Raw genomic sequence first — 15,531 nt, 5'->3', positions numbered from 1 at the left:
TCATACCTGATGAAAGGTCTCAGCCCGAAATGTCATCCAAAGATGCTGCCTGACTTGCTGAGTTCCTCCATCATTTTGTGTGCTGCTCTGGATTTTCTTAATGCAGAATCTTGTGTCCATGAAGTGAAACATATTGATATAAACAAGCTGTAGCTTACCTCTTTGGGCTGAGTTGGTCCAACGAGGCTGTGGATATCGTCCCTGATACCATGGGCGACGGGTGGAGTGTGCACCCTGGAAAGTGTGATGGCTACCCCTACCATGGAAGTCAGGCATTCTTCTTCCTATGAAACATATGAAAGATCCATTGACTGAAAGGTTTAATGGATGAGGAGCATTTTGATGACTCTGGGCCAGTACTCACTGGGGTTTAGAAGAAATGGGGGGGGGGGTTCGGGGGATCTTTTTAAAATCTATTGAATATTTAAAGGCCTAGATAAAGTAGATGTGGGGAATCTAGGATCAGAGGGTACAGCCTCAGATTTGGGAGAGGCCCTTTTAGAACAGAGATGAGGAAGAATTTCTGTAGCTAGAGGGTGGTAAATCTGTAGAATTCATTGCCACAGACAGCTGTGGAGGCCACATCACTGGGTACACTTAAAGCAGAGTTTGATAGTTTCTTGATTAGTAAGGGCATCAAAGGTTACGGGTAGAGGTAGGAGAATGGGGTTGAGAGGGATAATGAATCAGCCACGGTGGAATGACTGAGCAGACCAAATGGGCTGAATAGCCTAATTCTGCTCCTATGTCTTATCGTTTTATGGTGTCAAGCAACTGCTGTTATTTTACTCAAATGTGGGCGCTGGGTGTTGAGATAAATACTATTTAGCATCATAGAGCAGTGGTTTTCAACCTTTTCCTGCTCATGGCCCACTTCTGACTTGTGTTTAGCTCTGTGATGGGTGTTATATGTGTGGTCAAAGAGGAGCAGAGATTAGATGTGCCGCAGCTCCCCCTCCCCCTTTACACACAGGCCAAGTTGTTTTGCTACCTCATTTGCATAATCTAGCATATTTTATCATTCATTCCATTCAGGGTTCCAATTAAATTACATACATTCATCTTGTTTTGTTTATGTACTTTAGTAACATTTCATTAAACAGTAAACTTACCGTGGTCCATTTCGAAACTTCTCTTTATTTGATACCCTTATGAAATCCTGCACGGCCCCCTGTGGGCCATATGGCCTATGTTGAGAATGACTGACAGACTACTACAGCACAGAGGCAGACGTTTTGGCCATATAGTTTGTGCCAAACTGTTATTCTGCCCAGTTTATTGAGTAAGCTCACAAGCCATTTTTTTTGGCTGCGATCAGCAATTCAGTTCAAACCTGGAATTGAATCTGTTTATCTTGATCCCATTATGAATGAGTATGTGTTTCACTGCTGCACATACGGCAAGTACTTTCTCCTCTTTAACTTCAGTTTCTGAGAAACTGAGCATACAACTATAGTGTTCTCCATTTACTCTTGAAGCTCCGAAGCTCTTGTTACAGTTTAGTGTTCAAAGCTAGCCTCAATATTTGAAGTCAAAGTGTCTTTACATTTCATTGCCTCAGTAAAGCATTCACACCAGACATTCTCTCTTCTTCCTTCTCCCATTGGGCAGAGGGTACAAAAATCTGAAAGCGCATACCACCAGGCTCAACTGCTTCTATTCCACTGTTATCAGACTCTTAAACAGACCTCCTACACGATAAGGTGGACTCTTGACCTTTCAATCCTGCACTTTATCGTTTCACTTCACTGTGCTTTCTCTGTACTCTCATTGTTACTGCTTTACCTTGTTCTAGCTCAATGCACTGTGTAATGATTTGAAGTGTATGAACAGTATGCAAGAGCAGCTTTTCATTGTGTCTTGATACAAATGACAATAATATACTAAGACCAATTGAATATAATACCAGTGTGAAAGTCACACTAAAGATGCTTAACTGAAAATCCAATTCACTTCCTTATAAACTTTCTACTAAAAGTATTCTGCTTTGACTGCAGAAACATTTCACTGATCCTCTCCAAACCCAACAATTCTCATTCTGCAAACTAAATCATCTGGACTTCAGTACATTATCGAGGCACAGCAGGGGTGCTAAGTGAGATATATCTATTTCAATAGGTGCCAAAAATATGAAAGAACAATCAGAGGTTCTCCTGGTATCTGGTTTTCATTGCTCTACGAAACAATGTCATGATAGCATACACGGTCCTTTAAATGCCATCTTATCAATGTTCCTGGAATATCTCTGTGTACAAAATGGGTACAGGTTTCCCCCGCCATCCGAAGGTAGAGTGTTCCTATGAAACGGTTCGTAACCCGGAATGTCGTAAAGTGAAGAAACAATTACCATTTACTTATATGGGAAAAATTTGTGAGCATGTAAATGTCGGCCCAGATCAGAGACGACGCAATCGGCAGTGGCCTCTGATCTGGGCTGACAATTACGTGCTGAGTGGCACCTAATTAATTAGCTTATTTATTTCGGCTTTTTTCTTAAAGATGTGTTGGGTGCATCCCGGCTACCGCTGCATTTTCCGCGGCAATGTATCGGTCCGTGGCCCGGGGGTTGGGGTGGTGGAACACTGGGGTGTCACCTCATCGTCGTCTGTTTCCATCAGGGCAGGTAGGTCATCTTCTTCTATGTCTGCCTGCCTTGATTTCGAGGGTCGAGGTTCTTCGTCTGCTGTGGCTGATGTGGAAGGCTTGAAAAACAACAGTATGCTTGACTGCTTAGCCTCGCGCATTTTTCTATCATACAGTTCCTTGTAAGCACTCAAACCATCCTGCAAATATGCCCTAAACCGACGTACCTTTTCAAAATTAAAGTCATATTTTTCTGCAATCATTGTTGTCAATTGCAGCGAAAATCTCACGCAGTTGCTTTATGTTCTGTTCCTGGACGACTTCACTTTCAGTCCATTTGCTACTGCATTCGGTTTCAATTATTATCCTTTCCTCTTCCAATTACATCAATAGATAATAGACAATAGGTGCAGAAGTAGACCATTCGGCCCTTCAAGCCTGCACCGCCATTCTGAGATCATGGCTGATCATCTACTATCAATACCCGGTTCCTGCCTTGTCCCCATAACCCTTGATTCCCCTATCCATAAGATACCTATCTAGCTCCTTCTTGAAAGCATCCAGAGAATTGGCCTCCACTGCCTTCTGAGACAGTGCGTTCCACACCTCCACAACTCTCTGGGAGAAGAAGTTCCTCCTCAAGTCTGTCCTAAATGACCTACCTCTTATTCTTAAACCATGCCCTTTGGTACTGGACTCTCCCAGCATCTGGAACATATTTCCTGCCTCTATCTTGTCCAATCCCTTAATAATCTTATATGTCTCAATCAGATCCCCCCTCAATCTCCTTAATTCCAGCATGTACAAACCCAGTCTCTCTAACCTCCCTGCGTAAGACAGTCCGGACATCCCAAGAATTCACCTAGTTAACCTACGCTGCACCTCCTCCACAGCCAGGATGTCCTTCCTTAACCCTGGAGACCAAAACTGCACACAATACTCCAGGGCCCTGTACAAATGCAAAAGGATTTCCTTGCTCTTGTACTCAATTCCCTTTGTAATAAAGGCCAACATTCCATTAGCCTTCTTCACTGCCTGCTGCACTTGCTCATTCACCTTCAGAGACTGATGAACAAGTACTCCTAGATCTCTTTGTATTTCACCCTTACCTAACTCCACACCGTTTAGATAATAATCTGCCTTCCTGTTCTTGCTCCCAAAGTGAATAACCTCACACTTATTCACATTAAACGCCATCTGCCAAGTTTCTGCCCACTCATCCAGCCTATCCAAGTCACCTTGAATTCTCTTAACATCCTCGTCACATGTCACACTGCCACCCAGCTTAGTATTATCAGCAAACTTGCTGATGTTATTCACAATGCCTTCCTCTAAATCATTGAAGTAAATCGTAAACAGCTGTGGCCCCAATACCAAGCCCTGTGGCACCCCACTAGTCACCACCTGCCATTCCGAGAAACGCCCATTCACTGCCACCCTTTGCTTTCTATCCGCCAACCAGTTTTCTATCCATGTCAATATCCTCCCCGCAATGCCATGAGCTCTGATTTTACCCACCAATCTCCTATGTGGTACCTTATCAAATGCCTTCTGAAAGTCAAGGTACACCACATCCACTGGATCTCCCGTGCCTATCTTCCTGGTTACATCCTCGAAAAACTCCAATAGATTAGTCAAGCATGATTTGCCCTTGGTAAATCCATGCTGGCTCGGCCCAATACTATCACTGCTATCAAGATATGCCGCTATTTCATCTTTCATAATGGACTCTAGCGTCTTCCCCACTACTGATGTTAGGCTAACAGGGCAATAGTTCTCTGTTTTCTCCCTCCCTCCTTTCTTAAAAAGTGGGATAACATTAGCCATTCGCCAATCCTCAGGAACTGATCCTGAATCTAAGGAACATTGGAAAATGATCACCAATGCATCCACAATTTCCAGAGCCACCTCCTTTAGTACCCTAGGATGCAGACCATCTGGACCTGGGGATTTGTTAGCCTTCAGTCCCATCAGTCTACTCATCACCGTTTCCTTCCTAATGTCAATCTGTTTCAGTTCCTCTGTTATCCTATGTCCTTGGCCCATCCATACATCTGGGAGATTGCTTGTGTCTTCCCTAGTGAAAACAGATCCAAAGTACTTATTAAATTCGTCTGTCATTTCTCTGTTTCCCATAACAATTTCTCCCAATTCATTCTTCAAGGGCCCAACATTGCTCTTAACTATCTTCCTTCTCTTCACATACCTAAAAAAACTTTTGCTATCCTCCTTTATATTCCTAGCTAGCTTGTGTTCATACCTCATTTTTTCTCCCTGTATTGCCTTTTTAGTTAAGTTCTGTTGCTCTTGTGACGAAAGTACACATAGACTAAGATGTTAACTGTCCTGTGCTGGCACCAGTGGGATCAGCAGTTGGCCTGCCACCTGTCTTCAGGAGAAAGAGAGATAAGGAAAACAACGGAGCAGCATTTGGAGATGTTAATGAAGAGACGGGAGAGCTGTCAAGACCGGCTCCTCTTTGAATCCTGAACTGTTTGAAGTGATGGACAGGCGATACCCCAGCAGGGGGATAAAAAGGGACAGGTTCGCTAAGGCAAGACACACACGACACCACAAGGTAACGAGACCCTGGAAGCGGTGCGCCTCCCACAAGTTGGTGGGAGTTTTGGAGGGCTGAACGTGGGACCAAGCCATAGACGCACAGGGTGGAAAGGTACGATCGGCGGGAACCTGGTGTGTGTCCGCCCTTGCCTGGGTGCCAGGTTCACCGCAGAGAAACGATCGTATCTGGAAACGGAGGGGTCACAGTCGGTGACCTCAGAAGACATCACAAAGGGCTCACCCGAAAGCTGACTGCGAAGAATATTGAAGGTCTGTGTGGAAGCCGTTTGAATATTCATTCGTTTTTGCTCTCTCTCTCCTTCACTGTCCATCGCCACGGCAGTGATTACTGTGAACTGAACTGAACTCAATTGAACTGAACTTTGCGTCACTTTGAAACTGGTCATTTACCCCTAGACGACGATAGAGCTTGTTTGATCCTGTTATCCTAATTCTGTGTACATGTGTGTTTATCATTGCTCAACTGTTGCATGTATTATCCTTTTGATTAGAGTACTGTGTTGCTTATTTAATAAAACTTTCTTAGTTCCAGTAATCCGGACTCCAACTGAGTGATCCATTTCTGCTGGTTTGGCAACCCAGTTACGGGGTATGTAATACTCCTTAAAAATTTCCCAATCATCCGTCTTCCCACTCACCTTAGCTCTGTTATACTTCTTTTTTAATGCCATGCTATCTCTGACTTCCTTTGTCAACCATTGTGGCCACTTTCCCCCCTTTGAATCCTTCCTTCTCCAGGGGATGCTCTTCATGTATCAGTTCTTGGTCATGGGATGCCAAAACCTCTTCAACATCATCTTCGTCAAATTCCACAAGCCAAAACTCACTTTGTCCTTACTTTGTTCACCATGATCGAAATGCTTAATTATGTGTAGTTTTACGCTAAGTGTAACACCCTTACGAGCTCTTTCAGGTTTTTCCGATACCGTAGAACTCATCTTGCTTACGGCTGCTCGCAGGCACGTGTTTAAGCAACGCCGGCTAGAATGCAGTTCCGGGGGAGGAGCTTGGCTGCTCAGGGCGTGCGCTGCCTTTTTTCGTAACAGTGAAAACACCTTCTGTTAGCGAAAACAGGTAACTAATGTAGGTCTTTCGTAACAGCGAGGTTTCGTAAAGCGAACGTTCGAAAAGCAGGGGACACCTGCACCTATTTCCTCGCCTAACAATATTGATAATTTGCATTGCAGGTGAAAGATTTTCGAGCTTTTGAGAGATATTACACAGCATAGCTCTACAATATATCTTCTTGGCTTTGTTTTATTAAAATAAAACAAAATATCTCCCAATCTCACCAATTTGTTCATTTCTTCCTTCCTACCACTAACTTTTAATTTGCCAAATTAAAAAATAAAATTCTCATGATTTACAGAATGATGATTAATAAGCAAGATTTTAGTTCTTTCTCCATAATTTATCTAATCTGGCAAGGGCAGACAACAAGGAAATATTAATATACACTGACCTGGGACAAGAGGCCAAGGCTGGCTCTGTATAATCCTATTCTTCCCTGCACATACAGTGTTAATGAGGGCCTTTAGCTTCTGAAACTTGTGAACCATCACATCCTAGAACCAAGAGAAAGTATTATCAGTAAGTGAATAAAACAGAACGCTGCCACAAACGAATTCCAATTTTCAGCACCTAATAGCATTACCAAAACCTGTATTTACACTGTACTTAAACATGCCCAAGAGATATCATAAGAGCATTTTCAAAGTAAATCTGCCACCAAAGTCTTGGAAGGGTGCAAGGCCGGAGGAGACTACAAAGAGAAAGGAATGCAAAGCCAACAATGGATTGAAAAAAGAAATCAGTTTTAAAATTGGTGCATTGACATATTGGTAACTAACAGGGGAAGTTGGCAGGTCTGAACTGATATTGTCAAGTCCAGAGGTTAAAAAAGGCATATTTGAAAGCTGTGGTAAACAGTGATATGGGGAATGCTTTGGAGGTGACAGTAGGTAATTATGGTAATGGTTATATGGTCTGATGTTGACTGCAGGGTCAAATTCAATTAAACTATAAATGAACTGGATCAGCCTCAGGCAATCAGGAAGAGATAACCTGTTGGAAACCAGGGTGTAGAGCTCATAGTGGGAACTGAGTTTGGTCTTGCCAATATTTGAGTGAGGAATATCTATCTCTCCTCCTCCAGTATGAGACTTTGGAGGAGTGAGGTGTCATTAGTGTATAAGTAGAATCTGACAATTGACAATTGCTTCCAAGGGGGTCTAGAGAAATTGAGTTAACAGAATCAGGTTTAATATCACTGGAATATATCGTGAAATGTGTTAATTTTGCAGCAGTACTATAATGCAGTAAATACTAATGGAGGAAAAAAACTGTGAATTACACTAAGTATAAAAGAGTTAAATTAAAAAGAGTGCAAAAATATAAAATAAAAGAGTAGTGAGGTAGTGTTCATGTGCTCAATGTCCATTCAGAAATCAGATGGCAGAGGGGAAGATGCTTCTCTTGAATTGTTGAGTGTGTGCCTTCTGGCTTCAGTATCTCCTTCCTAATGGTAGCAATGAGAAGAGGGCATATGAGTCATAAAGAGTATTAGGAAAGATTGAATAGGTTAGGACTTTATTCCTTGGAACACAGAAGATTGATGGGAGATTTGAAAGAAGTATACAAAATTATGAAGGGGTATACATAAAATAAACGTAAGCAGGTTTTTTCTACTGAGGTTGGGGGGTGGAGACTTCAACCAGAGGTCATGGGTTAACAGTGAAAGGCCAAAAGTTTCAGGGGAACATGAGGGGAAACTTCTTCACTTAGGGGGTTGTGAGAGTGTGGAATGAGCTGCCAGACAAGTGGTGCATGCGAGCTCGATTTCAACATTTAAGCAAAGTTTGAATAGGTACATGGATGGTAGGCAGATTAAATGATTCCAGCATGGACTATATGGGCCAAAGGGTCTCTTTCTGTAACGTACTTTTCTATGACTCTAAGACAGGCAGGTAGGCAGAAAGGGCGGCATGGCTCTGCTGGTAAAAAATGAAATCAAATCCTTAGAAAGAGGTGATGTAGGATCAGAAGAGGTAGAATTGTTGTGGGTAGAGCTAAGAAACTACATGAGTAAAAAGACCCTGATGGGAGTTATATACAGACCTCCAAACCTTGGCAATGATGTGGGCTACAATTTACAACAGGAGATAATAAAGGCATGTCAAAAGGGCAATATTACAATAGTCAGGGCGGATTTCAATATGCAGGTAGATTGGGAAAATCAGGTTGCTGCTGGATTCCAAGAGGGGAAGTGTGCAGAATGCCAACAAGATCGTTTTTTAAAGCAATTTGTCATTGAGCCCACTAGGGGATCCACTATTTTGAATGGGTGTTGTGCAGTGAACTGGAACTAATTAGAGAGCTTAAGGTAAAGGAACCCTTAGGGGTGAGTGGATTTAATAGGATAGAATTTTCCTTGAAACTTGAGAAGGAGAAGGTAAAGTCAAAGTCAGGTGAATCAGTATAAAACCATACGACATAGGAGCAGAATTAGGCCATTTGACCCATTGAATCTGCTCCATCATTCAATCACCGCTGATCCTTTTCCCCCTCCTCAACCCCATTCCCTGGCCTTCTCACCGTAACCTTTGATGCTGTTTCCAATCAAGAACCTATTAATCTCTGCCTTAAATACACCTAACGAGCTGGCCTCCACAGTTGCCCATGGTAACAAATCCCACAAATTCACCAACCTCTGACCAAAGAAATTTCTCCGCATCCCTGTTTTAAATGGCTGCCCCTCTATCCTGAGGCTGCGCCCTTTTGGCCAAGCCTCCCCCACCAGGGGAAACAACCTTTCCACATCTACTCTGTCTATGCCTTTTAACATTCAAAAGGTTTCAATGAGATCGCCCCTCATCCTTCTAAATTCCAGCGAGTACAGACACAGAGCCTTCAAACGTTCCTTGTAAAATAACCCTTTCATTCCCAGAATCATCCCTGTGAACTTTCTCTGGACCCTCTCCAATGCCAGCACATCTTTTCTTAGATGAGGAGCCCAAAACTGTTCACAATAATCAAGATGCTGTCTCACCAGTGCCTTATAAAGCCTCAGCATCACATCCCTGCTCTTGTATTCTAGACCTCTTGAAATGGATGCCAACATTGCATTCGCCTTCCTCACCACCGACTCAACCTGCAAGTGAACCTTTAGGGTGTTCTGCACAAGGACTCCCAAGTCCATTTGCATCTCAGATTTTTGGATTTACTCCCAGTTTACAAAATAGTCTGCACATTTATTTCTACTTCCAAAGTGCATGACCATGCATTTTCCAACATTTTATTTCATGTACTACTTTCTTGACCATTCTCCTAATCTGTCTAAGTCCTTCTGCAGCCTACCTGTTTTCTCAACTCTACCTGCCCCTCCTCCAATCTTCGTATCATCTGCAAAACTGGCAACAAAGTCATCTATTCCATCATCTAAATCATTGATGTACAGCATAAAAAGAAGCGATCCCACACCGAGCCCTGCGGAATACCACTAGTCATCTACAGCCAATCAAACAAGGATCCTTTTATTCCCATTTGCTGCCTTCTACCAATCAACCAATGATCTAACCAGCCAATGCAATAACTTCCCTGTAATATCATGGGCTCTTAACTTGCTAAGCAGCCTCAAATGTGGCATCTTGTCAAAGGCCTTCTGAAAGTCCAAATATACAACATCTGCTGCATTCCCTTTACCTATTCTATTTGTAACCTCCTCAAAGAATTCCAATAGGTTTATCAAGTAAGATTTTCCCTTGAAGAAACCATGCTGACTTTGTCCTATCTTGTCCTGTATCACCAAGTACTCCATCAACTCATCCTTAACAATTAACTCCAACATTTTTCCAACCATTGAGGTCAGGCTAACTGGACTATAATTTCCTTTCTGCTGCCTTCCCTCTTTCTTAAAGTGTGGAGTGACATTTGCAATTTTCCAGTCCTCTGGCACCATGCTAGAGTCCAAAGCTTTTTGAAAGGTCACTGCTAATCCCTCCATAATCTCTATTGCTACCTCTTTCAGAACCCTGGGGTGCAGTTCATCTGGTCTGGGTGACTTATGTATCCTTGGGTCTTTCAGCTTTTTGAGCATCTTCTCCCTTGTAATAGTAACTGCACTCACTTCTCTTCCCTCACACCCTTCAACATTTGGCACACTGCTAGTGTCTTCCACAGCGAAGACTGATGCAAAATACTCATTTAGTTCATCTACTATCTCCTTTTCCCCCGTTATTATTTCCCTGGCCCTCATTTTCTAGCAGTCCTATGCCCACTCTCATCTCTCTTTTTTTTACATAATTAGAAAAGCTTTTACTATCCACTTTGATATTCTTTGCTAGCTTGCTTTCATATTTTATCTTTTCCCTTCTAATGACTCTTTTAGTTGCTCTCTGTAGGTTTTTAAAAACCTTCCCAATCCTCTATCTTCCCACTAATTTTTGCTTTGCTGTATGCCCTCTCTTTTGTTTTTACATTAGCTTTGACTTCCTTTGTCAGCCATGGTTGTACTATTTTGCCATTTGAGTATTTCTTCATTTTCGGAATACATCTGTCCTGCACCTTCCTCATTTTTCCCAGAAGCTCATGCCATTGCTGCTCTGCTGTCATCCTTGCCAGCATCTCATTCCAATTTACTTTGGCCAGCTCCTCTCTCACCGTAATTTCCTTTACTCCACTGAAATACTATTACGTCAGACTTTACTTTCTCCTTACCAAATTTCAAGTTGAACTCAATGATATCGTGATCACTGGCTCCTAAAGGCTCTTTTACCTTAAGCTCCCTAATCGCCTCCGGTTCATTACGTAACACCCAATCCAGTACAACCAATCCCTTAGTAGGCTCAGCAACAAGCTGCTCTAAAAAGCCACCTCGAAGGCATTCAACAAACTCACACTCTTGAGATCCATTAACAACCTGATTTTCCCAATCAACATCCATGTTAAAATCTCACACGACTATCATAACATTGCCCTTTTGACATGCCTTTTCTATTTCCTGTTGCAAGCTGCGGTCCCCATCCCAGCTACTGTTGGGAGGCCTGTATATAACTGCCATCAGGGTCCTTTTACCCTTGCAGTTTCTTAACTCAACTCACAAGAGTTCAACATCTGTGTCACATCTTTCTACTGATTTGATGACATACTTTACAGCAGAGCCATGCCACCCCCTCCGCCTACCCTCCTATCCCTCCGATACAATGTGTAACCTTGGATATTCAGTTCCCAACTACAACCATCCTTCAGCCATGATTCAGTGATGGCCACAACATCATACCTGACAATCAGTAATAGTTCAACAAAATCATCCACCTTATAAGCTGTGCATTGAGATATAACACTTTGAATACTGTAATTGCTACCCTTTCTGATTCTGCATCCCTAATGCACTGGTATTCATTCTGCTGGCTGCAATTTTGTCCTATCATCTGCCTGCTCTTCCTGACAGTCTGACTGTACACTATCTTTGCTTTTTTACCATCTGTCCTATCCTGAGTCCCTTCGTTCTAGTTCCCACCCCCTGCTAAATTAGTTTAAACCCTCCCCAACAGCTCTAACAAACCTGCCCACGAGAATATTGGTCCACCTGAGGTTCAGCTGCAACCTGTTACTTTTGTACAGGTCATACCTTCCCTAGAAAAGATCCCAGTGATCCAAGAACCTGAAGTCCTGCCCCCTGCACCAGCTTCTCAGCCACACATTTATCTGCCAAATCATCCTGTTTCTACCCTCACTAGCAGAGGTAGCAATCCAGCAATTACTAACCTGGGGGTCCTGCTTCTCAGCTTTCTGTCTAGCTCTCTAAATTCTCTCTTCTGGACCTCACTGCTTTTCCTTTCTCTGTCACTGGTACCAATACATACAAAAGCATCTAGCTGCTCTCCCTCCCTTTCTAAAATTCTGTGGTTACAATCCAAGATGTCCCTGGCCCTGGCACCTGGGAGGCAACATACGTCACGCCCACAGAATCTCCTCTCTGTTCCCCTATTGCTCCCCTCTACTTCCTCTTTACCTCTGCACCACAAACCCATGCTTAGTGCCAGTAACCTGGTCTCCGTGGCATTCCCCTGGGAGGTCATCCCCCACAAAAGTATCCAAAATGGTATACTTGTTTTTGAGGGGAAAGGCCACAGGGGTGGTCTGCATTAACTGCCTAATCATATTTCCATTTTTCCCGACAGTCTCCAAGCTATTCCCCTCCTGCAGTTTCAGGGTGACTACTTCCCTGTAACTCAGATGGATGACCTCCTTATTCTCTCGTACAATCTAAAGGTCATCCAGCTGCTGCTCCAGATCCCTAACATAGTCTTCAAGGAGCTGCAGCTGGATGTACTTCACACAGATGCAGTTCCCTGGCAGACTCTGAGTCTCCCAGGACTCCAACACCTGGCATGAAGAACGCACAACAGTGGATTAAAAAATAGGAATGAGCAAGGAGTTGGCCAAAATTGATTAGAAGGGGAAACCAGTAGGGATGGCTGCAGAACAGCGATGGCTGGAGCTTCCGCGAGCAATTCTGAAGACGCAGCATAGATACATTCTAAAAAAGTACTCTAAAGGTAGGATGATGCAACCATGACTGACAAGGGAAATCAAAGCCAATATTAAAGCCAAAGCAATACACACAAAATGCTGGAGGAGCTCAGCAAACCAGGCAGCATCCATGGAAAGAGTAAACAGTTGACGCTTTGGGCCAAGGCCCTTCTTCAGGTCTGGAAAGGAAGGGGAGAAGTCAGAGTAAGAATGCAGGGGCAGGGGAGGAGCATCGGGAACAGCGGGCTAGCTGCTGTGGGTGATGTGTCTGAAGAGCTGCGCCTTTCTGGGGCCAACTCTCTGGGTGCAGAGCTCGGAAAAAGCTACACAACAGACTTTTAACATTGTAAATCAGCGAGTGTTTGCTACACCTTCCCTCTCGCTGAGAAATGGGGACACACCTCTTTTTCCCTTATGGGGGGGGAGAGAGAGAGAGGGGGGGAGGGAGGGAGGGAGGGGGGGAGGGAGAGAGAGAGAGAGAGAGAGCGTGCGCGCCTGTGGTATGTCAAATTACCAGGAATGAGTAGTCTTTGGGGCACTTCAAGCCTGTGTCTTTATGGATACATTTTGCTGCATGCTTGAGTGCTCGGTGAAGGCCACTGATGCTTTTTGCTGGTGGGGGTGAGAGGGCATTATAGCCTTGCTGCTGTTTGTGTGTGGGAGGGGGGAGCTGGGGCGGCTTTGGGGTTCTAACATTTAACTGTCATTAATTCTTTGGGGTATTCCTCTGTTTTCATGAATGTTTGCAAAGAAAAAGAATTTCAGGATGTATATTGTTTACATTTCTCTGACATTAAATGTACCCATTGAAACAGACTGATATAACAGAGCAAAATTAGGAGGAAGTTAGAGGATTGGGAAGCTTTTAAAAACCAACAGAAGGCAACTAAAAAAAAAAGTCATAAAGAAGGAAAAGATGGAAAATGAAGGTAAACTAGTCAATAATATTAAAGAGGATACCAAAAGTTTCTTCAGATATATAAAGAGTGAAAGAGAGGTGGGAGCTGATATTGGACCACTGGAAAATGATGCTGGAGGGGTAGTAATGGGGGACAAGGAAGTAGCGGATGAACTGGTTGAGTATTTTGCATCAGTCTTCACTGTGGAAGACAATAGCAGTATGCCCAAAGTTTGAATGTGTTGGGGACAGAAGTGTGTGAAGTTGCCATTGCTAGAGAGAAGGTTCTAGGGAAATTAAAAGGTCCAAAGGCAGATAGCTCATCTGGTACAGATGGTCTACACACCACTGTTCTGAAAAGGTGACTGAAGAGATTGTGGAGGCATTAGTAATGATCTTTCAAGAATCACTACATTCTGGCATTGTTCCAGAGAATTGGAAAATTGCAAATGTCATCCACTCTGCAAGATGGGAGAGAGGCAGAAGAAAGGAAATTATAGGCCAGTTAGTCTGACCTCCATGATTGGGAAAATGTTGGAGTGTGGTTTTGAGGTACTTGGAGTCACATGACAAAATAGGCCAAAGTCAGCACGGCTTCCTTAAGAGAAAATCTTGCCCGACAAATTTGTTGGAATTCTTTGAAGAAATAACAATTCTTGTTATGTTGTGTACTTGGATTTTCAGAAGGCCTTTGACAGGGTACCACGCATGAAACTGCTTAACAAGTTAAGTGCCCGTGGTATTACAGAAAAGATACTAGCACGGATAGAGCATTAGCTGATGGGCAGGAGGCAAAAAGTGGGAATAAAGGGAACCTTTTCTGGTTGGTTGCCAGTGTTCCACAGGGGATTGTGTTGTGACCACTTCTTTTTACGGCATATGACACTGGATGATGGAATTGATAGCTCTGTGGCCAAGTTTGTGGATGATACGACAAAAAGTGGAGGGACTGGTAATTTTGAGGAAACTAGGCTACAGAAGGACTTTTCAGATTAGGAGAATGGGCAAAGAAGTGGCAGATGGAATACAGTGTCTAGAAGTGTATGGTATGCATTTTGGTAGAAGAAATGAAAGCATAGTCTATTTTCTAAGAAGAAAGAAGCGGAAAGCCCTTAACTCTGAATGGAGCCATCGGGACTTCGTCATGATGGTATTTTTAGCAGGCTTTCTTATTTTTACAAGGCCGAATTGTTAGCTCAATGCTCAAACCAGCACAGATGGAAAGTGTACAAGGGAGCCGGCTGGATTTGAACTCAGGAGCCTTCGCTCTGAAGTCCAGCGCTCATGCCACTACGCCACCAGCTGGTATCTATTTTCTAAATGGAGAGGAAATTCAAAAATCTGAGATGCAAAGGGACTTGGGAATTCTTGTGCAGGTTAATTGCAGATTCTGGCAATTGGAGAGATTCTGGCAGTTTTGGCAGTTGGTCTGTGCAATCAAGTCAATCAAGATTTGAATAGATCAGCAGAAAGCTGTTGATTAGACAATCAAGATTTGAATAGCTCAGACTCAGCAGAAAGCAGCTGATTGGGCAGTCGAGGTCAGGTGAAAAAGCATTTTGAGAAGCTCAAACAGATAAATAGAAGCGTAGCTCAAGTTGAGCGGGCAGTGAGTGAGTGGGCCAGTGAAGGGGTGGAACTTTCAGGCTTTGACTCAAGAGATTCTGGCAGTTGGTCTGTGCAATCAAGTCAATCAAGATTTGAATAGCTCAGACTCAGCAGAAAGCAGCTGATTGGGCAGTCGAGGTCAGGTGACCAAACATTTTGAAAAGTTCAAACAGATAAATAGGAGGGAAAGCAGCCAGTGTGTGAGTGGGCTGGTGAAGGAGGGAGCTTTGAGGCTTTGATGAGAAGAGGCAGAGGACAAGCTTGCTTGCAGTTAGTCTTTACGATGCCTCCTGAGATGGTGATGTGCCTCTCATGTGAGATGTGCA

General features: G+C 43.4%; 1 protein-coding gene across 5 annotated transcripts in view; it reads right to left on the bottom strand.

The window, feature by feature from the left end:
• The window catches only part of fam120b (family with sequence similarity 120 member B), a 203,910-nt gene that overhangs the window by 45,219 nt on the left and 143,160 nt on the right, over nucleotides 1–15,531 (bottom strand). For all 5 annotated transcript variants that reach the window (XM_072267171.1, XM_072267172.1, XM_072267173.1 and 2 more), the window contains exons 8-9: nucleotides 6,629–6,731; nucleotides 159–284 (exon numbers count right to left, since the gene is read on the bottom strand). In XM_072267171.1, coding sequence (XP_072123272.1) covers nucleotides 159–284; nucleotides 6,629–6,731 — 229 coding nt within the window. The remainder of the gene's footprint in view (nucleotides 1–158; nucleotides 285–6,628; nucleotides 6,732–15,531) is intronic.

This window comes from Mobula birostris, chromosome 8, assembly GCF_030028105.1.
Source record: "Mobula birostris isolate sMobBir1 chromosome 8, sMobBir1.hap1, whole genome shotgun sequence".
In the NCBI taxonomy this organism is placed as follows: Eukaryota; Metazoa; Chordata; class Chondrichthyes; order Myliobatiformes; family Myliobatidae; genus Mobula; species Mobula birostris.
This window is presented reverse-complemented; position numbering and strand designations above follow the sequence as displayed.